Genomic DNA, 19,308 nt, shown 5'->3' on the forward strand with positions numbered 1-19,308 from the left:
CACATAAAAGGTCTGAACTTCCCTTCTCTGCACCCCACCTGCTCCCTGTCCCCTCCCGTCTTCAGAATGGTTTCTAGGTTTGAGTCTTTAGACATGCAAGCAGTAAAACTAAATACAGTACAGTGCCGAGTGAATTTTCCATGTAGCTTTCTGAAGTGAATGAAAGGGAACAGAACGGCAGCAGTGAGTGTGAAAGGCCTGACACCTGTGGCTTTCTCCTGACATCTGTTCCAGGCTTTCCCAGGCAACTGGAAGAACCATCCATGCTGAGACATGCACTCTAGGCTTCTGGCTGATTCACCAGGTGAGTGACCCGTTCAAGGAGGAGTGCATCTCTACACCAAGGCCTGATCCCAGGGGAGGACGACACAGGGATGTGCCAGACTCATGTCTAATATGGAGGAGGCAGAACACTGGGTGGTCATCTTGGCATCAGTACCTCCTACCACCTCGTTTCTGGCTTCCCCATGGCCTTCCTGGGGAGTCCCCAGCTTCCTCATGGCCTTCCTGGGAGAGTCCCAACTTTGCAAGGGCCTTCCAGGGGAGTCCCCAGCATCCCCAGGGCCTTCCTGGGGAGCCCACAACAATGGAAGCCTGCTGGGCAATCTGATCCCAGGTCACAGACAAAGTGCTACCAACTCTGGCTCCTCAGGCCTTGTCACACTGGCTGGATCCAAGGCCTTGGGCTCTCTAACTTAATTTCCAGCTTTGTGCCAGCTTTCTGGGTCCCATGGTGATATGAGAAGTGTCAGCTGATGGTCTTCAGGTCTGAAAGAGACCAAACAGAATCAGAGGGCTTGTCACCCTCCCCAAATCCAGCATCTCTTTTTTCCCCCAACAAGTCTCCACCTCTTCTAACTTTAAAAAATATGTATGTTTCTATTGATTTTTTTTTTTTTTTTAAAGAGAGAATGTTGATGTGAGAGAGAAACATCGATCACTTGCCTCCTGTATGCACCACAACCGGGGACAGAACCCACACCCTGGGCATGTGCCCTGACCTTGGAAATTGAACCTCAACATCTCCAACCCCGCCTCCGTAGCAACACGCCACCAATGCCAACAACAACGGCTAAGGCTCACTGAGGACTTGGGCTGTGCCTGTTCCGAAGACTCTGCTCCGAACACTTACTCAGTGAGCTGCTAACTGAGTGTACGGTATCATTCTCATTCCCCCACTGCGGAAGCCCAGGCACAGGGGTGCAGTAACCCCAAGACCCACAATGCTCTCAGGGCCTGAATTTTCAACTACTGGGCTACGGGGCTGCCTCCTGAAAGCCCAAGCAGGTGGACGCTTGCCCCTGCCCCCGCCCCTCCCGGCAGAGCTTACAGCGCAGGACGGCCTCCTTGACCTGCGGGAAGCCTCGCTCGGGGCCCCGGCCGTCCACGTAGTACATGAAGCGGAGCTCGGGCGGGTAGGCGGCCCTGGCCAGGCTGGTGAGCAGCGGGATGGTGCGGCCCTCGGCACCTGGGGCCTGGCTCAGGGCCTGCAGCATCTGGTACCGGCACCACGGGTCACGCAGGAAGCCGGGCGTGATGAACAGCACACGGCAGTGGCTGCTGTCCAGCGCCCGGCACAGCTCGGACACGATGGCACTGCCGGGGGCCGCGTCTCGCAGCTGCATGAAGCAGCGCAGGCTGGCAGAGCTGTCCTCCAGGTAGGCGACCAACTCCTGCACAGCCGCCAGGTCCTCCTCACTGTGGCACACACACACGTCGTAGTCCCTGCTCCAGCGGCCACCACTGCTGCTGCTGGAGGCGCCCCGGCTGCTGGAGGCGCCCTGGCTGCTGGAGGCGCCCTCCTGTGCCTGTGGCGGGGCGGGAAGCAGGGCGGATGCAGCCGATGCAGTAGAGCTGAGACCCGGGGAAGGGGTGTCCTCCTGTGGACATCGTGGTGGAGCGTCACTGGGGGAGCTTTCCTGCGACACAGGCATCTCCTTGGGCTTCCTGGACAGGGCCTGCCTGAGCCAGCCTGCGGGAGAAACCCTGCTCAGGCCTGATTCTCACCAGGCTGCCTCCTCGCTGCGGCAGAGGGGAGCCTGGGCCAGGAATCAGGCCCACCTTCCCGCACTGGCCTATGCCGCCTGATTCTCAGGCCGACTGCTCGGCTATTCCGCACACCCTCAGGACTTGCCCAAAGTCCCCACTATCGTAAAAGTTTTCGGGAAGACATAGGAATTCTGATTGTTTTATAAGTCCTGGGATGCAACGTACAGCAAGTGGCTGGCTAATACTGTATTGCATATTTGAAAGTTGCTGAGAGGATAGATTTTAAAAGTTCTCTACACTACAAAAAAATTCTGCATGTACAGTAACAGATGTCAACTAAGTCTGTGCTGATCACTTTGCAAAATATAGGGAATCATGTTGTACATCTGAAATGGATATAATGTTGTATGTCAATTATACCTCAATTTAAAAATGCCCCCAAACCCTTGGTATAACAACAATATGGGGGGGAAAAAGAAAAGAACTCTGGCTCTTTTACCAGGCAGACTGGGAAAGGTCATGCCCTGCCCCAGGCCCTTGGATCAGGCCTACCCTACCCAGAACTTCTGCTAGAGCTGCCCAGTCAACCATCTGTGTATCTGTGAGTAGAGCTACATGAAGCTAGAAAGATCAGTCAGTCCCCAAACTCATTTTCAGCACTGAGGGGAGGCAGATCTGGATTAAGGAGGGCCACTCATTATGTGAGGGAAAGAGGGGGAGGGGTTGGCATCCGTTAGGACCTGAGAAATCCTAGACTGTTCCTAAATGGGAAAAAAGGAAGTATGGAAGAGGGCTACTGCTCAGAGCTCCTGGAGGGCACAGAGCTTGGTGATTCGGGTCCTACACTTTGGAGTCAGGCAGAGATCTGAGTGTGGACCTGCTGGCTCTCTGTATGACCTTAAGCAAATCCGTCTCTGTCTCCATTTCCTCATCTATAAAATCGGCTCATTTTAATTGTTGAAGATTAACTGGGATAATGCAGTGTCTGGTATATGTCAGTACTCCATAATGATTTCAACTCAGCTCCCCAGCTTCTGATAGGGACAGCAGGCTTGGTGTTCTGGAGGTTGATCTGCTTTCTCTCTCTGCTTGGCCCCTTCCTCTGACTGACTCTGGAAGATTTAGGTGACAAGAGACACAGTGTTAAGCACTCAGCATCATGGTTTTCGGGCTAGGAAAATTAGCTGAGCATGCCTGGAAAACATGTGAGCCAGAAGGACTGAAGGTTCCAATGCTGCACACCCCCTCTCCTCATGCCACAAAGCACCTGGGCACCAAAGCAAGGCAGGAGGCCCCCTTCATCAGCTGCCCTGCATCTCTCCCCTGTGTGGGGGCCAGGCAGGCCTGCTACCTCACCACTAGGAACACTGAGGGCTATACTCACAGGAGCAAGAACAGCATTAGGAGTTTGCTTCCACTCACCAGCCATCTTGCCCAAAGGCTTCTTAGACCTGGAGCCAGAAGCTGGGAAGGAGGTGGGTGATGCCATAGTGTTAAACTCAAAACTAACCCCATGAGACCAGGCATTGGTAAAGCGGGAGAAGGGAGGAGACCCAGTCTTGACCTCATGGAACAGCCATCCTGCAAGAGACGAGAGAGAGAGGATTGCAAAAGCTATACTTACCTTACCCTCTGTGGCGGGGTGGGATCTGCAGTTCTTTCTCTCCCAATGACTGACAGACACTCAGTCTCTAGATGGGTCCCTCACCCTCACTGGAGAGATACCACTGTGATTGGGGCTGGTTTCTAGATAAGCCCAAATCCGTGGGGTGTGGTCAGACTTACAGAGTGTGAGTGCAGCATGACCAGCAGTGTCTGCTCTCTTCTCCACCCGGCCTGGAGGGCATTCGGGAGCTGGGGAAGGGCAGCCAGCAGCCAGCTCTTTACAGGGACTTCCTGTGTAAATGCTGAAACGAGAGAAGGACAATTGCTATTTGGACATATAATGTTGTATCCAGGTAGACAGATGCTGAGCAGCAGAGAGGGGACACATGTAAGAAACCTTGGGAAGCTTCTCCTCAAAGTCAGCCTTCCCCTGAATAACTTCTTCCATCCACCCATGCCTCCTTCCCTCTGTCTCTCTGATGGTCCCCCTCAGCTGTCAGCCCAGGGAAGCAGTGACACATATTGGTGAAGACGGCAGCCTGTGCAGGCCGAGGGCCTGGGATCTCACCTTTTACTAACTGTGGCCTTTGGCAAGCTACTTAATCTCGCTAAGCTTTAGCTACTTCATCTGTGCAATGGCCATTATCCCATCACCTGCTTCTCAGCTTGCTGTGAAGATGACATGAGACAACTTATATAAAGGACTAAAGGTACATGGCCTATAATGCTCAGAAAAGTGTGGGATAGTATGTATTTAAAGTCCTCTAGATATTGGAGGGATATATTATGTTCCTGGTTTAGAAGACACAGTAGTGTCATCAGTTTTCCCCAAACTAATCTTTAGATTAATGCTAGCCCACATTCCAGAAGGTTGTTGGTTTCGGAGGGGAAGGGATTGTCAAAGTGCTTCTAAATGTATAACGGAAACGCAAAGGACTAAGAATACCTCCAATGGGAGACTTGCAGTGTTCCCTTCCCACCACAATGCCCAGGGTCTCCCTGATGGTAGAGGTTTTTTCAGCCTAGGTTTCCGGGAGGACACCCTGTGGAGCACAGCCTGCCCTGGTCCAGACAGAGCCAGAGATGAAGGGCTGGCGGGGAGCTTGGCTCTAGAGCTGTGGAGCAACAGGAAGAGAGGACTGCTTCCTCGCCCCTCTCTCTGCTGAATCCACAAAGGTCAAAACAAACCCCCTGGGAACTTACATAGGAGCAACTTGTATTATTAGACACACTGAAGTAAGGGGTTTCAAAATGCAGAGAATGTCATTCTATGTTGGACAATAATGCTTCGTCCATTGTTAAATGCTAAACACCCCCCCACCCCCCGTGAAGCTGATGAATGTACAATAAGAGGTTCTGTTGATTCATGAAAATCTATCCAAGTTCAAAAAAAAAGAAACGAAACTGCAGCAGCAAGGGGGTAGAAAGAGGAGCTGGAATGGGTGCAGAATCAGAGACACACTTGGAAGAGAAAAGCAGTTAGCGGCTAAGCCTGCCAAAGGGACAAGGACAGGTAAACATTAGAATATGTATGTTTCTTTTCCTGCCTGATATTCTCTGGATTTCAGACGCCTAGTGCTGGGCCGAAGGTAAGGCGGAGCCTGACAGCCGCTGGCAGGTTGTGAAACCCTCTTCCTGCGCAGGGTTCCTGTCTGTGGACACCTTCATTTCAACCATTCACGTCCCTTTTCCCTCCAGGAGTGAACTATTGTCAGTTGCTTTTTATAATATTCAAATACTTTTTTCAGTTTTGTTTTAATTTAAAATTTGTTATTTGGCCTTGATACACTTACAAACTGGAGAATCGCTTGATATTTTAATGACAGCCTAAAGATGAAAAATTAACATAACACTTTAATCTACTCAACTGATATAGATTTATAAGTTTCAGTTTCTCATTTTGTAAAATGATTTGCCCTTCTGGCAACAGGTGCTGGTTTGGGGTAACTGCCTTTTTTTCACTGCTTGGTTAAGAAAATATCCAGTTGCCCAACAGCATATGCCACTGCAAGTGGGTTAATATAAGCCCTTATGACTGACGTTATGGAAAAGTTTAAACACAGGAAATAACACCATCTTTGAGAGAGGATAATTGAGCAAGAGAGTAAGGAAGTTCCATTAGCCATACACACTGTCCACTTCCCGGAGCCTAAAACCCTAAATACCTTCCTTGTTACTTTTCAGTTCTGAGGCTGTGGAGCTATTTATTACACTCAAGTATGTTTTCATCTTTACAATATACAATAATAGTCATATATTGAGATTTAGGAGACATAGTTGCCACACAGATAAGCTATTTTATGCACCCAACCTAGGAGCACCTAAATTTACAAGGCAAATCTTGAAGGACATAAAGGGAGAGATCAACAGTAATACAGTTATAGTAGGGGATTTTTAACACCCTATTGACATCAATGGGATAGACTGTCCAAACAGAAAATCAACAAGGAAACAGGGGCCTTAAATGACACATTACACTAGATAAATTTAATTGATATTTTCAGAACATTTCACCCCAAAGAAGCAGAATATACATTCTTTTCAAGTGTACATGGGACATTTTCCAGGATAGACCATATTTATTGAGATACAAAACAAGTTTCAATAAATGTAAAAAGACTGAAATCATATCAAGCATCTTCTCAAACAAGAATACCATGAAACTACAAATCAATTACAAGAAAAAAACTGAAAAACACAAACACATTGGGGCTAAATAACATGTTATTAAACAATGAATAGGTTAGTAATGAGATCAAGGAAGAAATCAAAAGATGCCCTGAGACAAATGAAAATGATGACACAACGAGTGAAAAATCTATGGGACACAGCAAAAGCAGTCCTAAGAGGGAAATTCATAGCAATACAGGCCTACTTCAAGAAACAAAATGTCAATCTCACCTTACACCTAAAGGAACTAAAAAAAAGACAAACACAAAAGTTCAAAGTGAATAGAAGGAATAAAATAATAAAGATCAAAATGGAAGCAAACAAAATAGTGTCTAAAATTTAAAACACAAAAGATCAATGAAACAAAAAAGAAAAGAGAAAAACCGAAAAAGATCAAAGAAACCAAGAGCTAGTTCTTTGAAAAAATAAACAAGATTAATAAACCTTTAACCAGATTCCTCAAAGAAACAAAAGAGAGAGAGCCCAAATAAATAAAATCAGAAATGAAAGAGGAGAAGTAACAACTGACACCACAGACACACAAAACATTGTATTATATGACAGCAATTAGACAACCTGGAAGAAAAGGATAAATTCTTTGAAACATACAATCTTCGAAGACTGAATCAAGAATAAACAGACAATCTGAACAGACCAATTTCAACCAACAAAAATGGAACAGTAATAAAAAAAACTCCCAACAAACAAAAATCCTGGACTGGATGACGACACAGGTGAATTTTACCAAACATTCAAAGAAGAATTAACACCTATCCTTCTCAAACTATTTCAAAAAATTCACGAGTAGTGAAGATTCCCAATCTCATTTTATGAGGCCAGTATTATCCTAATTCTAAAACCAGATACAGACACTACAAGGAAGTAAAATTATAGGCCAATATCCCTGATGAACACAGAGGCAAAAACCCTCAACAAAATATTAGCAAACTGAATTCAACAATACATTGAAAAGATCATACTACAAATTGATGTCTGTCTGTCTCTCCCTTTCCCCACCACTCCTCTCTCTCTCTAAATCAACGAAGAATTTTTTTTTATATCATTCACTATGATCAAGTGGGATTCACTCCTGAGATGCAAGGATAGTTCAATATCTGCAAATCAATCAATGTAATATACCACACTTAAATAAAATGAAAGATGAAATTCATATGATCATATCAATAGATGAAGAGAAAGCATTTGACAAAATCCAGCACCTATTTATAATAGAACCTCTTAGCAAAGCAGGAGTTACCTGAACATAATAAGGGCCATATAAGACACACCCACAGCTAACATCAGACTCAATGCGGAAAAACTAAAAGCGTGTCCCTTAAGATCAGGAAGTAGACAGGGATGTCGACTTTCACCACTCTGATTCAACATAGTACTGGAAGTGTTAGCCACAGCAATCAGACAAGAAAAAGAAAAATGCATCCAAATTAGAAAGAAAGAAGTAAAACTGTCAATATTTGCAGGTGACATGAGACTAGAGAGAGAGCCCTAAAGATTCCATGGAAAACCTACTAGAACTTATAAATGAATTCAGGAGAATAGCAGGACACAAAATATTCAGAAATCAGTTACATTTTCATACACCAGTAATGAACTATCAGTCAAGGATGTAAAGCACAGCACAGGGAATACAGTCAATAATATTGTAGTAACTATGTATGGTGCCAGGCGGATACTGGAAATATTGGGGGGATCACTGTGTAAAGTATATGATTATCTAACCAATACAGCCATTGGTAAAAACAATAAATTGAACACATTAAAATGAAAAACTTCTGTTCATCAAAAGACATCATTATGAGAGTGAAAAGGCAATCTTCTGAGAAAAAAAAGATAATTTAAAATTACGAATCCAATAAATACCTCACATTCAGAATATTTAAGAACCCTTACAAACTTGTAAGAAAGAGGAAAATTTATTTAAAAACTGGGTGGAAGAATTAAACAGAAACTTACTTCACCCAAAGGACTTCCAAATGGCCAACAGACATGAAAATATGCACAAGTCGTTAGTCATCAGTGAAATGCAAATTAAAACTTCAATGCAACCCCACTACCCACACACTGAGCAAAATGGCTCCTATGAAAGAGACAACATCAAGTATTGGTAAGGATGGGGAGACACAGGAGCTCACACAGGGCAGGGAGAAATGTAAACTGGCACAAGCTGTCTGCAAAGCGGTTGGCACCAGACAGAACGCTGACCCTGTACACACCCAGCAATCTCATTCTAGGAACAAGCCCAACAGAAGCGCTTACGCATGTTCACCGAAAGACAAACACTAGAAGCCTTCCAAGCACTATCGAAAACGAACCCGAACTGGAAACCGCCTGTGGCCATCCGTGCAAGTGCACAGCAGCGTGAAGAAATGCGCTGTGGTCTGTACAGCGCAACATCACCCGTCGGCGAGAACACGAATCACTGCGGGACGCAGCATGGGGGAATCTCACCTGCTGTGTGTAAAACGCCATGCCCGACAAGGACGTCACATACACTTCCACGCGTCAACCGCTCAAAAACAAGTGAAACTGCTTTATGAGGCTGGAAGGTCGGGCAGCGGTTGGGGCAGCGGTTAGGGCGGGAGGAAGTAGTGACTGGAAGCGGGTGTAGGGCTCCTGCGGAGGAGCGGGGTTTATTCTGCACGCAGGCTGCACAGGAAACGTTCACTGTGAAAACGGGTAAGATGTACACTTACAATCTGTGCGATTTTTAAAAAGTTTAAAGAACAACTAGAGGTGACGGCTGGTCATTCCTGACCCTTGGTGCCCCCGGGCTGAGCGACAGAACTACGCGTCTGTCTCCGCGAGGCGGGCTCAGTCCGTCCGGCTCAGCCGCACTTTTCCCGCTGCCCGGCCCACGGAGGCGCTGGTGAAACGACTCTGGGAACAATGCCCGCCGGGTCACTCACTCCCCTAAGTTAGGCCGCGTTTTGCTGACACGCGGTCTCGGGGGTGACCACCGGAGGAGCAGAGCGAGAGGCGGCGAGCGGAGCTGGGAGGCCGGGCAGCGGGAGAGGCGGCCGACCGGGCGGCCCTCCGCCGGCGCGAGCCGGGCTCCCTGAGCAGCTCCTTTGCGGCAGGATGGCGACAGCTGTCTCGGGCCCTCTCCACCGGGACCGGGCTCTGGGTGCCCGAGGCGGCAGGCGGCCGGCGGCCGGCGGGCGGGAGGGAGGCGGCGGATCCGCGGGTGTGCCCGGGGCTGGCCCGAGCGCGGGGGCGGGACGCAGGTCCTGCGCGCCCCAAGGCCGCCCTCCCTCCTTCCCTCCCGGGGTCCCGGCCCCGTCCCGCGGGCCCCACCGTCCCCCCACCTGCTCGGGCGCTCACCTGCGCGGAGCCCGGCCGCGGGGCAGGCGGGGCAGGCGGTGCGGGGCAGGCGGCGCGGGCGGTGCAGGCGGTGCAGGCGGGGCGGGCGGGGCGCCGCCGGGCGCGGGCCGAGGGGAAGTGAGGCGGGGCCAGGGCGCTGCCCCGCCCCCGGAAGTGCCCTGGGCGCCCCGCCTCCCGCCGCCCCGGCTCCGCGCCTCCCGGAGCGCAGGCGGGCGATGCCCGCAGGTGGGCTCGCGGGCACCGCCGGAGTCACCGCGTGGGCAGGAACGTGCCACTGAGCCGCCGCCCCGCCGGGATGCCCGCCCCCCGCTCCCAGCCCCGCCCGCGACGCCCCGCTGCCGGCCGGAGGCTCCTCCGTGCGCGCGCGGAAAACCCGCTCAAACCTCCTCCCGCCTCCTCCCCAAGTGCCCGCAGCACCGGGTGAGGTTCGAAGCTGTGCCCCCCTCGCCCTGGACTGAAGATTCCCCGAGGCCCGGGGCCCATCTTCGGGCTCCAGGCGCAGCCAAGAGGCCCCCGGGTGAGCGGGGCCGAGCCCAGGGGAGGACGGCTTGGCCCGGCCCGCGCAGCGCCGGGGAGGAAATGCGGCGATGGGCGCGGTGCTCCCGGCCGCCTCAACAGGCCCCGTGGGCAACATTCTCCTGTGCTGCCTCGACGGAAGATAACAGAGCCACATGGAGGTTTCCCCCCGACCCCATACATGGGGGTGCCTGTGGGGCACCTAAGGAGGCCACCTCACAGGGTTAACAGGGGTGTCAGGTTTGACCTGAGGGCCCCTACCCCTATGCCGCTGGCAGTTTCCTTCTTGTCCCCAAGTCCCCACAAGTTCCTTCTTGTCCCCCAAGCCTCCACAAGTTCCTTCTTGTCCCCCAAGCCCCCACAAGTTCCTTCTTGTCCCCCAAGCCCCCACAAGTTCCTTCTTGTCCCCCAAGCCCCCACAAGTTCCTTCTTGTCCCCCAAGCCCCCACAAGTTCCTTCTTGTCCCCCAAGCCCCCACAAGTTCCTTCTTGTCCCCCAAGCCCCCACAAGTTCCTTCTTGTCCCCCAAGCCCCCACAAGTTCCTTCTTGTCCCCCAAGCCCCCACAAGTTCCTTCTTGTCCCCCAAGCCCCCACAAGTTCCGTCTTGTCCCCGACAAGTTCCTTGCTGTCTTTCTGCACCAAATTCGGGTGGCTCTTCCTCCTTGCTGGCTTTTCGCCGCCACCTGCCAGGGGCTTCTCACGCCACCTCACTGGCCGTACTTCTGCCCTCTCCTCCCTCCCTCCCCAGGTGATGAGTGAGACCCACCTCCATCTTTTGCTGCTTTTCCCCAACGGCCACTTTGGGGGTGGGGGCATTTCACTGGCTGTCTCTGCTCCGGTTCACTTCTCCCTTCTAAACAGCGGCCCACACCTCAGACCCCAGAGGTGCACTTCCTCCTGGAACTTCCTTCCTCCGCTCTCCCGACCTACTTTGGCTGCATCCAGCCCCCACGTGCATTTATACCCTTGACCATCCCTCCTCGGGCCACACCCTCTGCCTGGCTTTTCTGGCCACCTCTTGAGTGGCCTCTTTGGTTCATCCCTTAAAGGAGATGGAGTCCCTCCAGCTTCACCCCTTGGCCCCCTACCCTTCTGCCCTCCTGCGGTGATACCATCCTCACCCATTGTCGACATCTCTGCCTCAGTGCAGACCATCCTGAGGCCACAACAAATTCAACCGTTAGACATCTCTGCAGGCATCCTACAGGCACTCTTGGCTCAACATGTCCCAAACCGTACCGTTTTGTCCCTCGCAACTCCTCCCCGGTCTTCCTCATCTCTGTGAAAGGCACGGCATCCATCGATTCAGTTGTCCCATGCAGACTTAATTTCTTGTTGCTACTGTAGCCTCTTGGATGTGTATGCTTCTCGCCACAGCGGCAGCCTTCCATCTGGCCTCCCGCTGTGACATCAGAATCTGTCCTCAAGGCAGGCAGGGTGATTTTTCAGAAGGGAAAATCTGATCATGCGGCTTCCATATTGAAAACCCTTCAGTGTCCCCTGCCTACAGAATGCAATCCAAGCTCCACAGCATGGCTCTTCAGGCCCTGGCCCGGATGCACCTCTTCCTTCGCTCCACGATCTAGCTAGTCCCTGGAACCTTGCTACTTCTTGGTCCCAGGACTTCATATATGGATTTCCGCCAGCCTAGAATTGCCCCCCTTCCCACTCTCCTCCCCACTTGCCCCTGCGTTCACTTTCTTAAGCTGTTCATCCTTAGGTTTGCCTGCTGGTGTATCTTGAATATGTAGCCCTGTACCTGGCCAACAGTTGGAACTGAACAAATTTTGAAGAGGAATGAACACATTCCTTCCCTCTACATCCATACCCCTGCGGAAGTCAGGCAAAGGAGGCCTAGCTTGCCAGCGGAATTTAAGACGGCCCCTGGGAAGAGGAAGAGGAGGAGCCTATGCTCCTCCCAGCCTGGTGTCAAAGGCTAATGGGAGCTTCAAAAGCAGCTGCCATAGGGTGAAAAGAGGGGCAGAAAACTGGCAGGAAGGAGTCAGTCGCATTTATTGATTGATAATAAATTTGGACCAGGCTGCACCAGAATGCTCCCTGCCTGGACTCTGCAGGGATATGGGAAGAGGGGCAGCAGCAATCTTTCTGGGTTGGTACGAGGAAGGAGCCATCCTGGGCCATGGTGCTCAGGACCACTGAGGAGTTCTGTCCAGCTGGACAGCTTGGTGGGTAGCATCAGCCCAGGCCAGGGATCAGTCCTAGGGTCCCAGTCCCTCATTCTCTGTCAGCCTGGGCCTCAGGCATAGAACCGCAAAGCCTGCAGTCTGCACACCTGCCCAGCCACATGGAGACAGAACCACCTGGATGAGGGGAGGAAGGTGGAGACCTGGGCATGGTGCTGGCCAGGATTTGTGCCAGGGGTGACAGATGGGGAAATGGGGCCAATGAAGAGCTTACAGGCTCAGATGATATTGTGCTCTTGGACCTTCTCTCCCAAGTAAAAGCGGCTGAAGAGGAAGGGGCTCAGGTTGATGGTCTGGAATTGCCCCTCAAGCATCATCTCGGCCACAGCTCGCCCCACGGCAGGGGCCTGCTGAAGCCCGTGGCCACTGAAGCCCGTGGCAAAGTACATGTTGACAACCAGTGGATGGGGGCCCACCACACCATTCTGGTCAAAGGTGTTGTAGTCGTAATAGCCAGCCCAGGCGCTCCGAACCTGCAGGTGCACAAGACGCTGGGTTCTCAGGAAGGCTTCGCTACACCCTACCCTCACTCCTGGTCAGGCATCAGCACCCTCTACCACTGCTGAGGAGGTCAATGAGATGGGTCCTTAGACCAACAGAGTCCTTAGCAGTTGTGAGGTAGATGGGAAAAGGCTGAGAACAGGCTTTCCAAGGGGACTGAGATGCTCCAGTATCATCTGTCTCCTAGTTACCTTCAGACTCTGAAAAGCTGGCACCCTCTGGGCCAAAGGGGGCCACACCTTGTCCTGGAAGAAATCATGGTCCACATCGAGGTTCCCTGGGTCTGGTTCCTCCTCCTGGAGTGAGAGATGGGAATAAGGGTTATATTACCTGGGACACAAGGACAAAGCCAGACCTCACTGACCCCTTTAATCAACCCCCTATGTAGATGGGGGATGGGAATGAGAGGTCCCAGTTGAAACCTGGAGGGGGCTGCAACATCAATAACAGCACTGGGCCCTCCCTAAAAACCCAACTCTTCAATGACAATTGGTCTGTCTCCTTGCCAGCACCCCCGATCCCACTTAGCTTACCTCAGTGGGGCTACAGCCACCCAAGTAGTTGCTGCCTAATCCTTCCCGGCGGAAATAGGCTCCACTGATGTCTGAAACGAATGGCGTCTCCAGGCCTGGTCCCTGGGGGCAGTGCCATAAGTACACATACCTGCCATAACCAGGGGGTTAGGAAGTGGCAGGAATAGCAACTCTTCCCTCCTCCCACTTAGCCTTTTATAGTGTTTCTTTTCTCCTCTCACCAACCTCCTCAGCTGCCCTGGGGAAGTCACCTTTTCCTTGGTTCCACAGGGAGCTTGGTGCCCTGAAGGGTGCCAGGCGGCCCCTTCCCAATACCAGCCAGCTCTGCAATTTGCCCAGACCAGGCCCCTGCTGCATTGATCACGATGGCACATTCCACAGGCTGGTACTCCAAGCTATGGTCCATCTTCACCTGCAGGCACCAGAGAGAGAGTGGAGGGAGGGCCTGGCCCATACGCTGGCCACCATGAGAGGTACATTTCTTCTTGAGCCTTAGTTTACCCACACTGGAAGTGGGTAGAATATCAAAATGAAAGTTGTTGCTCAGCTGGCATGGCTCAGTGGTTGAGCACCAACCTGTGATCCAGGAGACTGAGGTTCGATTCCTAGTCAGGGCACATGCCCGGGTTGCAGGCTCGATCCCCAGTAGGGGGCGTGCAGGAGGCAGCCGATCAATGACTCTCTCTCATCATTGATGTTTCTACCTCTCTCACTCCCTTCCTCTCTCTCTGAAATCAGTAAAAATACATATATTTTAAATGATGTTTGTTACCCTTCTCATCCCTCCCTCCATTTTGTAAGGAAGACACTTAGGCTGGGAACTTACATGAACTTCATGGATCCTTTTCAAAGTCACCTCTTCCCCACTCGTGGTCTCCACATGGCTAGATGAAGAGACAAAACCTGCAGGAAAAAGAGAAATAAGCACTTGAGGCCTTGAAGAGGAAGGAGATGGGGATGCCGTTGGCTTCGCAAGGAAAGAAAGCTGGAAGGCTGGGAGCTTTCCCAGACACTGAAGCAGAGTAACTGGGATGAACATGGCCACACTCGGGACAGGAGAGCACTGAAACCTCAGGCATGTCACGGGTCAGGAAGAAGCCTAGTCAGGAGCTGGAGTCAGGATGCCCAGGACCAGCCCTACGGGAGAAGGCCTCCCCCCACCAACCCTTGCTTGGCCTGTGAGTGAAAATAAGACATGGTCTAGGCCTATGCCCTGGATGGCAAAGGATATAAGCAGTGGGCATGGGGCTCAGACTCACGTGTCACCTCTCCATGGCAGAAGAGGACCCCCATGGACTCGACCTTTCGCCGAAGCCCCTGGAGCAGACACCAGGGGTCAAACCAACCTTCACCCTCCAACCCTGTGAGGAAAAAATGAGGACTCATGAGGAGAGACTAGAGCCCTTCTCTCCTAGAGTATTTCCCGCGCCCCCAACTCTACTTTGGGCTCGTAAGCTGGGGAAAGTCAAGTGGACCAACTGCACCAGTATCAAATCCTGCAGAAGAACAGAGAGATGGAATGGCCAGGGGAGGCCCTGCTGGTCAGGAGGGAAGTGTTTCTCCTTGACTTGGCTGCAGGGTGCTGAGACTTCCCACCTGAGATGCCCGCAACCCCTGATCCCCTCTGCAAGCAAGCCTCACCCCTCACCGTAAGAGGCCAAGGCGACTCCATCTGTGTTTATCCAGGGAAACTTGTTCTGCAGCTGCTCGGGAGACATCAGACACACTTTGGCTCCTTCCTGCCTGAGAGAAACATGTGGATCTGTGTGTGTGTGTGTGTGTGTGTGTGTGTGTGTGTGTGTGTGTGTGTTAGAGAGGATGAGTGTGCAGAAGCAGTACACACTCAACTCCACAAGTGGGGATTCTACCTCATTTATGTCCCTCTCTGCCCCAAACTCCCCAATTTTCTCTACTTGCTGAATGGGTGGAGAACAAGCCTCCCAGGCTCCTCAGCATCTGATCCCTTCTTCCTTTCCAACACCCTAGTCTCCCATTGGCTGCACTAAATTCCGTCAGCCCCTCACTATTCCATGTCCTTTCACAACAGGGTGAGCGGCTCCGTTCCCTCCACTCTGCCTGGGAAGCCTTCCTGCCCATCTCCTGGTACAATCACATCCTCTGGGAATGTGTTGCCCAAGGGCGGCAACACAGGTGCTGAGAGAGCACACTTGTAAGCCAGACTGCCTGGTTTGAATCCCAGCCCACTTATTAGCTCTTTGTGCCTTGATTTTCCCACATGTAAAATGGAGATGTTCTGATGATCAAATGAGTTATTACCTGTGAGGCATTTAGGACATTACCTGATATCACTAGTGAGACTTTGGAGACATGTTTGTTGAAGATGCCTGCTCTTGACTGACCATGATTATCAATGAGGGCAGGGCTGCCACATCCAGCCTGCAGTCTAGTTTTAGTTTTACACATGAGCCATACTCATGCATTTATTTTTTTTGTTCATCGCTGATTTTGTGTTTCAATTGCAAGTTGAGTGAGTGCAATAGAGACTGGATGGCCGGGAAAGCCTAAAATACTTACTATTTGGCTCTTGCAGGAAATGCCTGCAGATTCCTGGGCCCCTCCTGAGAGATTCTGATTATTAGGTCTGGGATGTGTGCTAGGTGGTTCTTATCATCAGGCAATGCAGGACCCACTGCACCAGCACTCTGTCCAGATCTGTATCACAGCCTTAGCCTGGGGCACTGAGGTTCTGCATGTCCCTGCCCTTCCTGATGGACTGAGGTCCCAGAGAGTAGGGACCTGACTTATCAGCTCCATCACCCCAGTCCTGACTTGATTTAAGGCTTTACTGCATGCACCTGGCTGGGAAGCGACTCGAGGGCTGTGCCAGGCACCCACCTCTGCACTTTCACATTGTTCTCCATGATCGCAGCACCCTTTTCTGAAGCCAGTAAAAGGTAACCTGAGGGGTTGAACTGGAGGTCCAGGGGAGGGTCATCGACTACCGCCAGGTAATCCTGTGTGCAAAAAAGCTCCTCAGAGAAGCTGATTCACAGAAGGGATAGAGAGCATTCCTGGCTTCCACACCTACAACTCTCAGAGCTCAGGACCCTAACCCAGAGAGAAGTCTTCCTCTAGGCACCACCACTCAGAAGAAAACCAGGGGTTTCAATTCCCACCTGCCTGAACTGCTCCTGCTCCGTTTCCCCTAGCCAGCTGGGCTGCTCCTCAATCTGGGCTAAAGGAGGGGTCACCACCCAGCCCCCAAATCTCACTGCACATACATTGATGTTCCGTAGAAAGTCAACTGAAAAGAGGGAGAGCTGGATGTTCTCAGGCAACGAGAACTGCTGGCGGATCCCGCCCACGGAAAGCCCAGTAGAGGCCCGGGAATACTGTGGAAGACAAGGAAAGTTGAGGTAGACCAGTACCCTGCCACACAGGAGCAGAATCCTGTCACAGAAACTGTGAGCCATGTGCTAAAGTTTAAGGGGAGGTTTGCAATCTTAGAGAAGCAAGTATATCTATTTGCAGGTTTATAATCTAACAGGACCTGACATGGATAAACCCAGATGCAAGCCATCCAGCAGCCCAGAGAGGACAATAGTTATAAAAGTTCTCATTAGCAGATGTGCAGAGCAGAGTCAGTCATCAAGAAAGGGCTGGTCACAGTCGTACAAAATGGCAATGGCCCAGAAGTCTAAGGGCAGGAGGTTAACATTTGATCCACAAATTGGAAAACAGGGTTATGGCCAAAGTAGCAGGATTTGTGGCTGGCCGGCCGTGGCAACAGAACAGCTAGTGCAAAACCTCAGAAGTAATGGAATGTAAAAGGGGGTGGAGATGGCTGTTTGTATTAATTATAACTTGAATACAGGCTCTCCTGGCCAGCCCTGTGAGATCTCAAAAGATCCAACATTGAAATTTGCTTTCAAAAGTCAAAACCTTATCGTCAAGGTCCCTAGTTGGAGGGAGGAAGAACCTGGGACTATTTCTCAACAAGGTTCAAAGCCCTTTGGACCTCCAAAGATTGAGAGGTCTTTTCTCCCCTTCCCTTGTCCCTAGAGTCCTTAGTAAAACCCAAGTCTAAACCCCACTCATGACTCTGTCCTACCCCATTCCTCACCGTGTGGTCCCGTTCCACCACCAGCACCTTAATGGCACCTCGTTGCTTCTCCAACTTCTTCAGCCAATAGGCCACGGACAGGCCAAGCACCCCACCCCCCACAATCACCACATCCGCATGTTCAGGGGGCAGGTGGCTGGTGTCATACAGTGGATTCCAGGACCCTCCAGGAAGAACTGACTGGATCTTCTTCTTAATTTCAGACACCTTTCCAGCCCAGTCTGTGGGATGCAGTTATGGTCAAAGAGGTCTGTACATTTCCTTTTCAGACGGTAGGGGATAGAGGATGAGCACAGGAAAAGGTGGGCTAAACTGACACTGAGTTGGCAGTCGCCACTGTCATTCTCCTCTCATAAGGTCAACATGTACTCAGCAGTATTCCACAGCTTTGCTATATGGAAACTGCCATCAGTCTATCTTCCTTTTCATGCATCATGCCCAGTACAAGATTCAACTTCCTAAAATTAGCACTCTATTCTCTCTCCCTAGGATAGGTGACTTACACATATTTATCTCCTGTGCACATCTACCTCTCTTGTGAGCCCCAGGCTCATATACTCAACTGCATCACTGCATCATCATCTCCACTTGGATATCCTTGGCTTCTGAACCAAGAGGCCCCAGAACACTGTGAGCTGCAGCAACCTCTGAAGCATGGTACCTCTGAGAGGCACCTTACCCTGGATATCCGTCACCTCCAGCAAATTTACATTCAAACTTAAGTTCTGATGACTATGCCTTTCAAATATTTCCCCAATCTGTCATCTTTTTTATCTCTGCCACCACTGCCCTAGACCAAACCACCATAATCTCTCACCTAGACTAATGCAAAAGCCTCCTGTTCCCACTAATTCCCCTCTTGTCCCCCCAACCCCACAATCCTTTTCTGCATTGCAGCTTGACTGATCTTTTCTGAACACAATTTAATCACACACCCTCTTGCTTAAAAGCCCTCCGATGGCTTTCCATTACTCTAAGGATAAAAGTCCAAAACCCATAAACATGGCCTGGGAGACAATGCACAACCTGGCTCCTGCTCGCCTGTCCTCCCCACACTCCAGCCCCAGCCCCTTTGTTTCCTTCATGACTCCTTATTCCTTATGGACAGTTTGGGGACTATCCACAGTCTTGAACTGATCTAGAAAATCTTCCCTCTCCAGCTTCACTTCAGGCACCTCCAGGACACATACGAATCCTCGCCTTCTCTTCTTCCCTCCTTCACGGTCACAACACTCGGCACAACACCCGGCTGCACGCGGGCAGGACGGGGCGCGCGTTCGTGCAGCCCACGAACCAGCCTGGTCTCAGTTATCCTGGTGAGAGCCGAGGCCGAGAGCGGCCTAGGGGTTGTCACACCTGCCGCGGCTCTACAAGCTCCAGCGGGCAAGCTTACCCCCTTCTCCCAGCTGACCCACTGTCTTCCCAGCGGCAGCCGGGGTCCCGAGTCCTGAAGGTCACATGGCCGGAGACTGGGGGTACCCCACAACCTTGATACCCTCCAGCGCCCTCAACTTTACCCGGAGTCGAGCCTCCACTGCGTGTGCTTAGCCCCCGGCCCAAGCGGCCTCGGCCCGCACAGAGCCGCACCGCGCCTCTAAACATGGTCCTTCTGAGCGCGGTCTCTGAGCGCGACCCTTAAACCTGGCACCGCCCGCGAGCTGTCACTGCTCCGCGCCGCCGGCCATCCCGACGTGCGCACCCATTGGCCAGAGGCCACTCTGGGCCCCGCCTCTCCGGGCTATAGGCCGCCCGTCTTCCTGTGACCGCCCAAGAGCCCCGCCCAGGCCTGCCATTGGCCAGATTTCTGGCTACGTCAGTGCCGCGCGCCCTCAAGCGGAGGCCGGTAGGGAACCCTAGGCTCTGA

General features: G+C 51.6%; 2 protein-coding genes across 12 annotated transcripts; both read right to left on the reverse strand.

Annotated features, from left to right (window-relative positions):
• Window positions 1–302: 302 nt before the first annotated feature.
• Window positions 303–11,439, reverse strand: TIRAP (TIR domain containing adaptor protein). 3 transcript variants are annotated; one of them, XM_081122581.1, is made up of 6 exons: window positions 9,607–9,651; window positions 8,734–8,949; window positions 3,775–3,896; window positions 3,412–3,570; window positions 1,331–1,972; window positions 303–768 (listed from the first exon to the last, which is right to left on the reverse strand). In XM_081122581.1, exons 4-6 carry the CDS (start codon window positions 3,476–3,478, stop codon window positions 749–751), a joined length of 729 nt encoding a protein of 242 aa, XP_080978707.1. In that variant the 5' UTR covers window positions 3,479–3,570; window positions 3,775–3,896; window positions 8,734–8,949; window positions 9,607–9,651; the 3' UTR covers window positions 303–748. The 3 variants fall into 3 exon arrangements, with proteins under 3 accessions (XP_080978707.1, XP_080978706.1, XP_080978705.1); XM_081122580.1 differs by lacking the exons at window positions 303–768; window positions 9,607–9,651 and adding an exon at window positions 11,362–11,439 and having other exon boundaries at window positions 877–1,972; XM_081122579.1 differs by lacking the exon at window positions 303–768 and having other exon boundaries at window positions 877–1,972.
• A 678-nt stretch (window positions 11,440–12,117) lies between these two features.
• On the reverse strand, window positions 12,118–19,120 carry FOXRED1 (FAD dependent oxidoreductase domain containing 1). Of its 9 annotated transcripts, XM_081122571.1 has the most exons (12): window positions 18,962–19,120; window positions 17,445–17,665; window positions 16,603–16,713; window positions 16,217–16,335; window positions 15,009–15,103; window positions 14,620–14,721; window positions 14,187–14,263; window positions 13,612–13,772; window positions 13,361–13,490; window positions 13,019–13,123; window positions 12,541–12,799; window positions 12,118–12,443 (listed from the first exon to the last, which is right to left on the reverse strand). In XM_081122571.1, the coding sequence occupies exons 1-11, from the start codon at window positions 19,044–19,046 to the stop codon at window positions 12,545–12,547; spliced, it is 1,461 nt and encodes a 486-aa protein (XP_080978697.1). In that variant the 5' UTR covers window positions 19,047–19,120; the 3' UTR covers window positions 12,118–12,443; window positions 12,541–12,544. The 9 variants fall into 9 exon arrangements, with proteins under 9 accessions (XP_080978697.1, XP_080978701.1, XP_080978696.1 ...); XM_081122575.1 differs by lacking the exon at window positions 16,217–16,335 and having other exon boundaries at window positions 15,009–15,099; XM_081122570.1 differs by having other exon boundaries at window positions 12,118–12,799.
• Between the last annotated feature and the right edge of the window lie 188 nt (window positions 19,121–19,308).

Source organism: Miniopterus schreibersii, assembly GCF_964146895.1.
Source record: "Miniopterus schreibersii genome assembly, chromosome: 20".
NCBI lineage: Eukaryota > Metazoa > Chordata > Mammalia > Chiroptera > Miniopteridae > Miniopterus > Miniopterus schreibersii.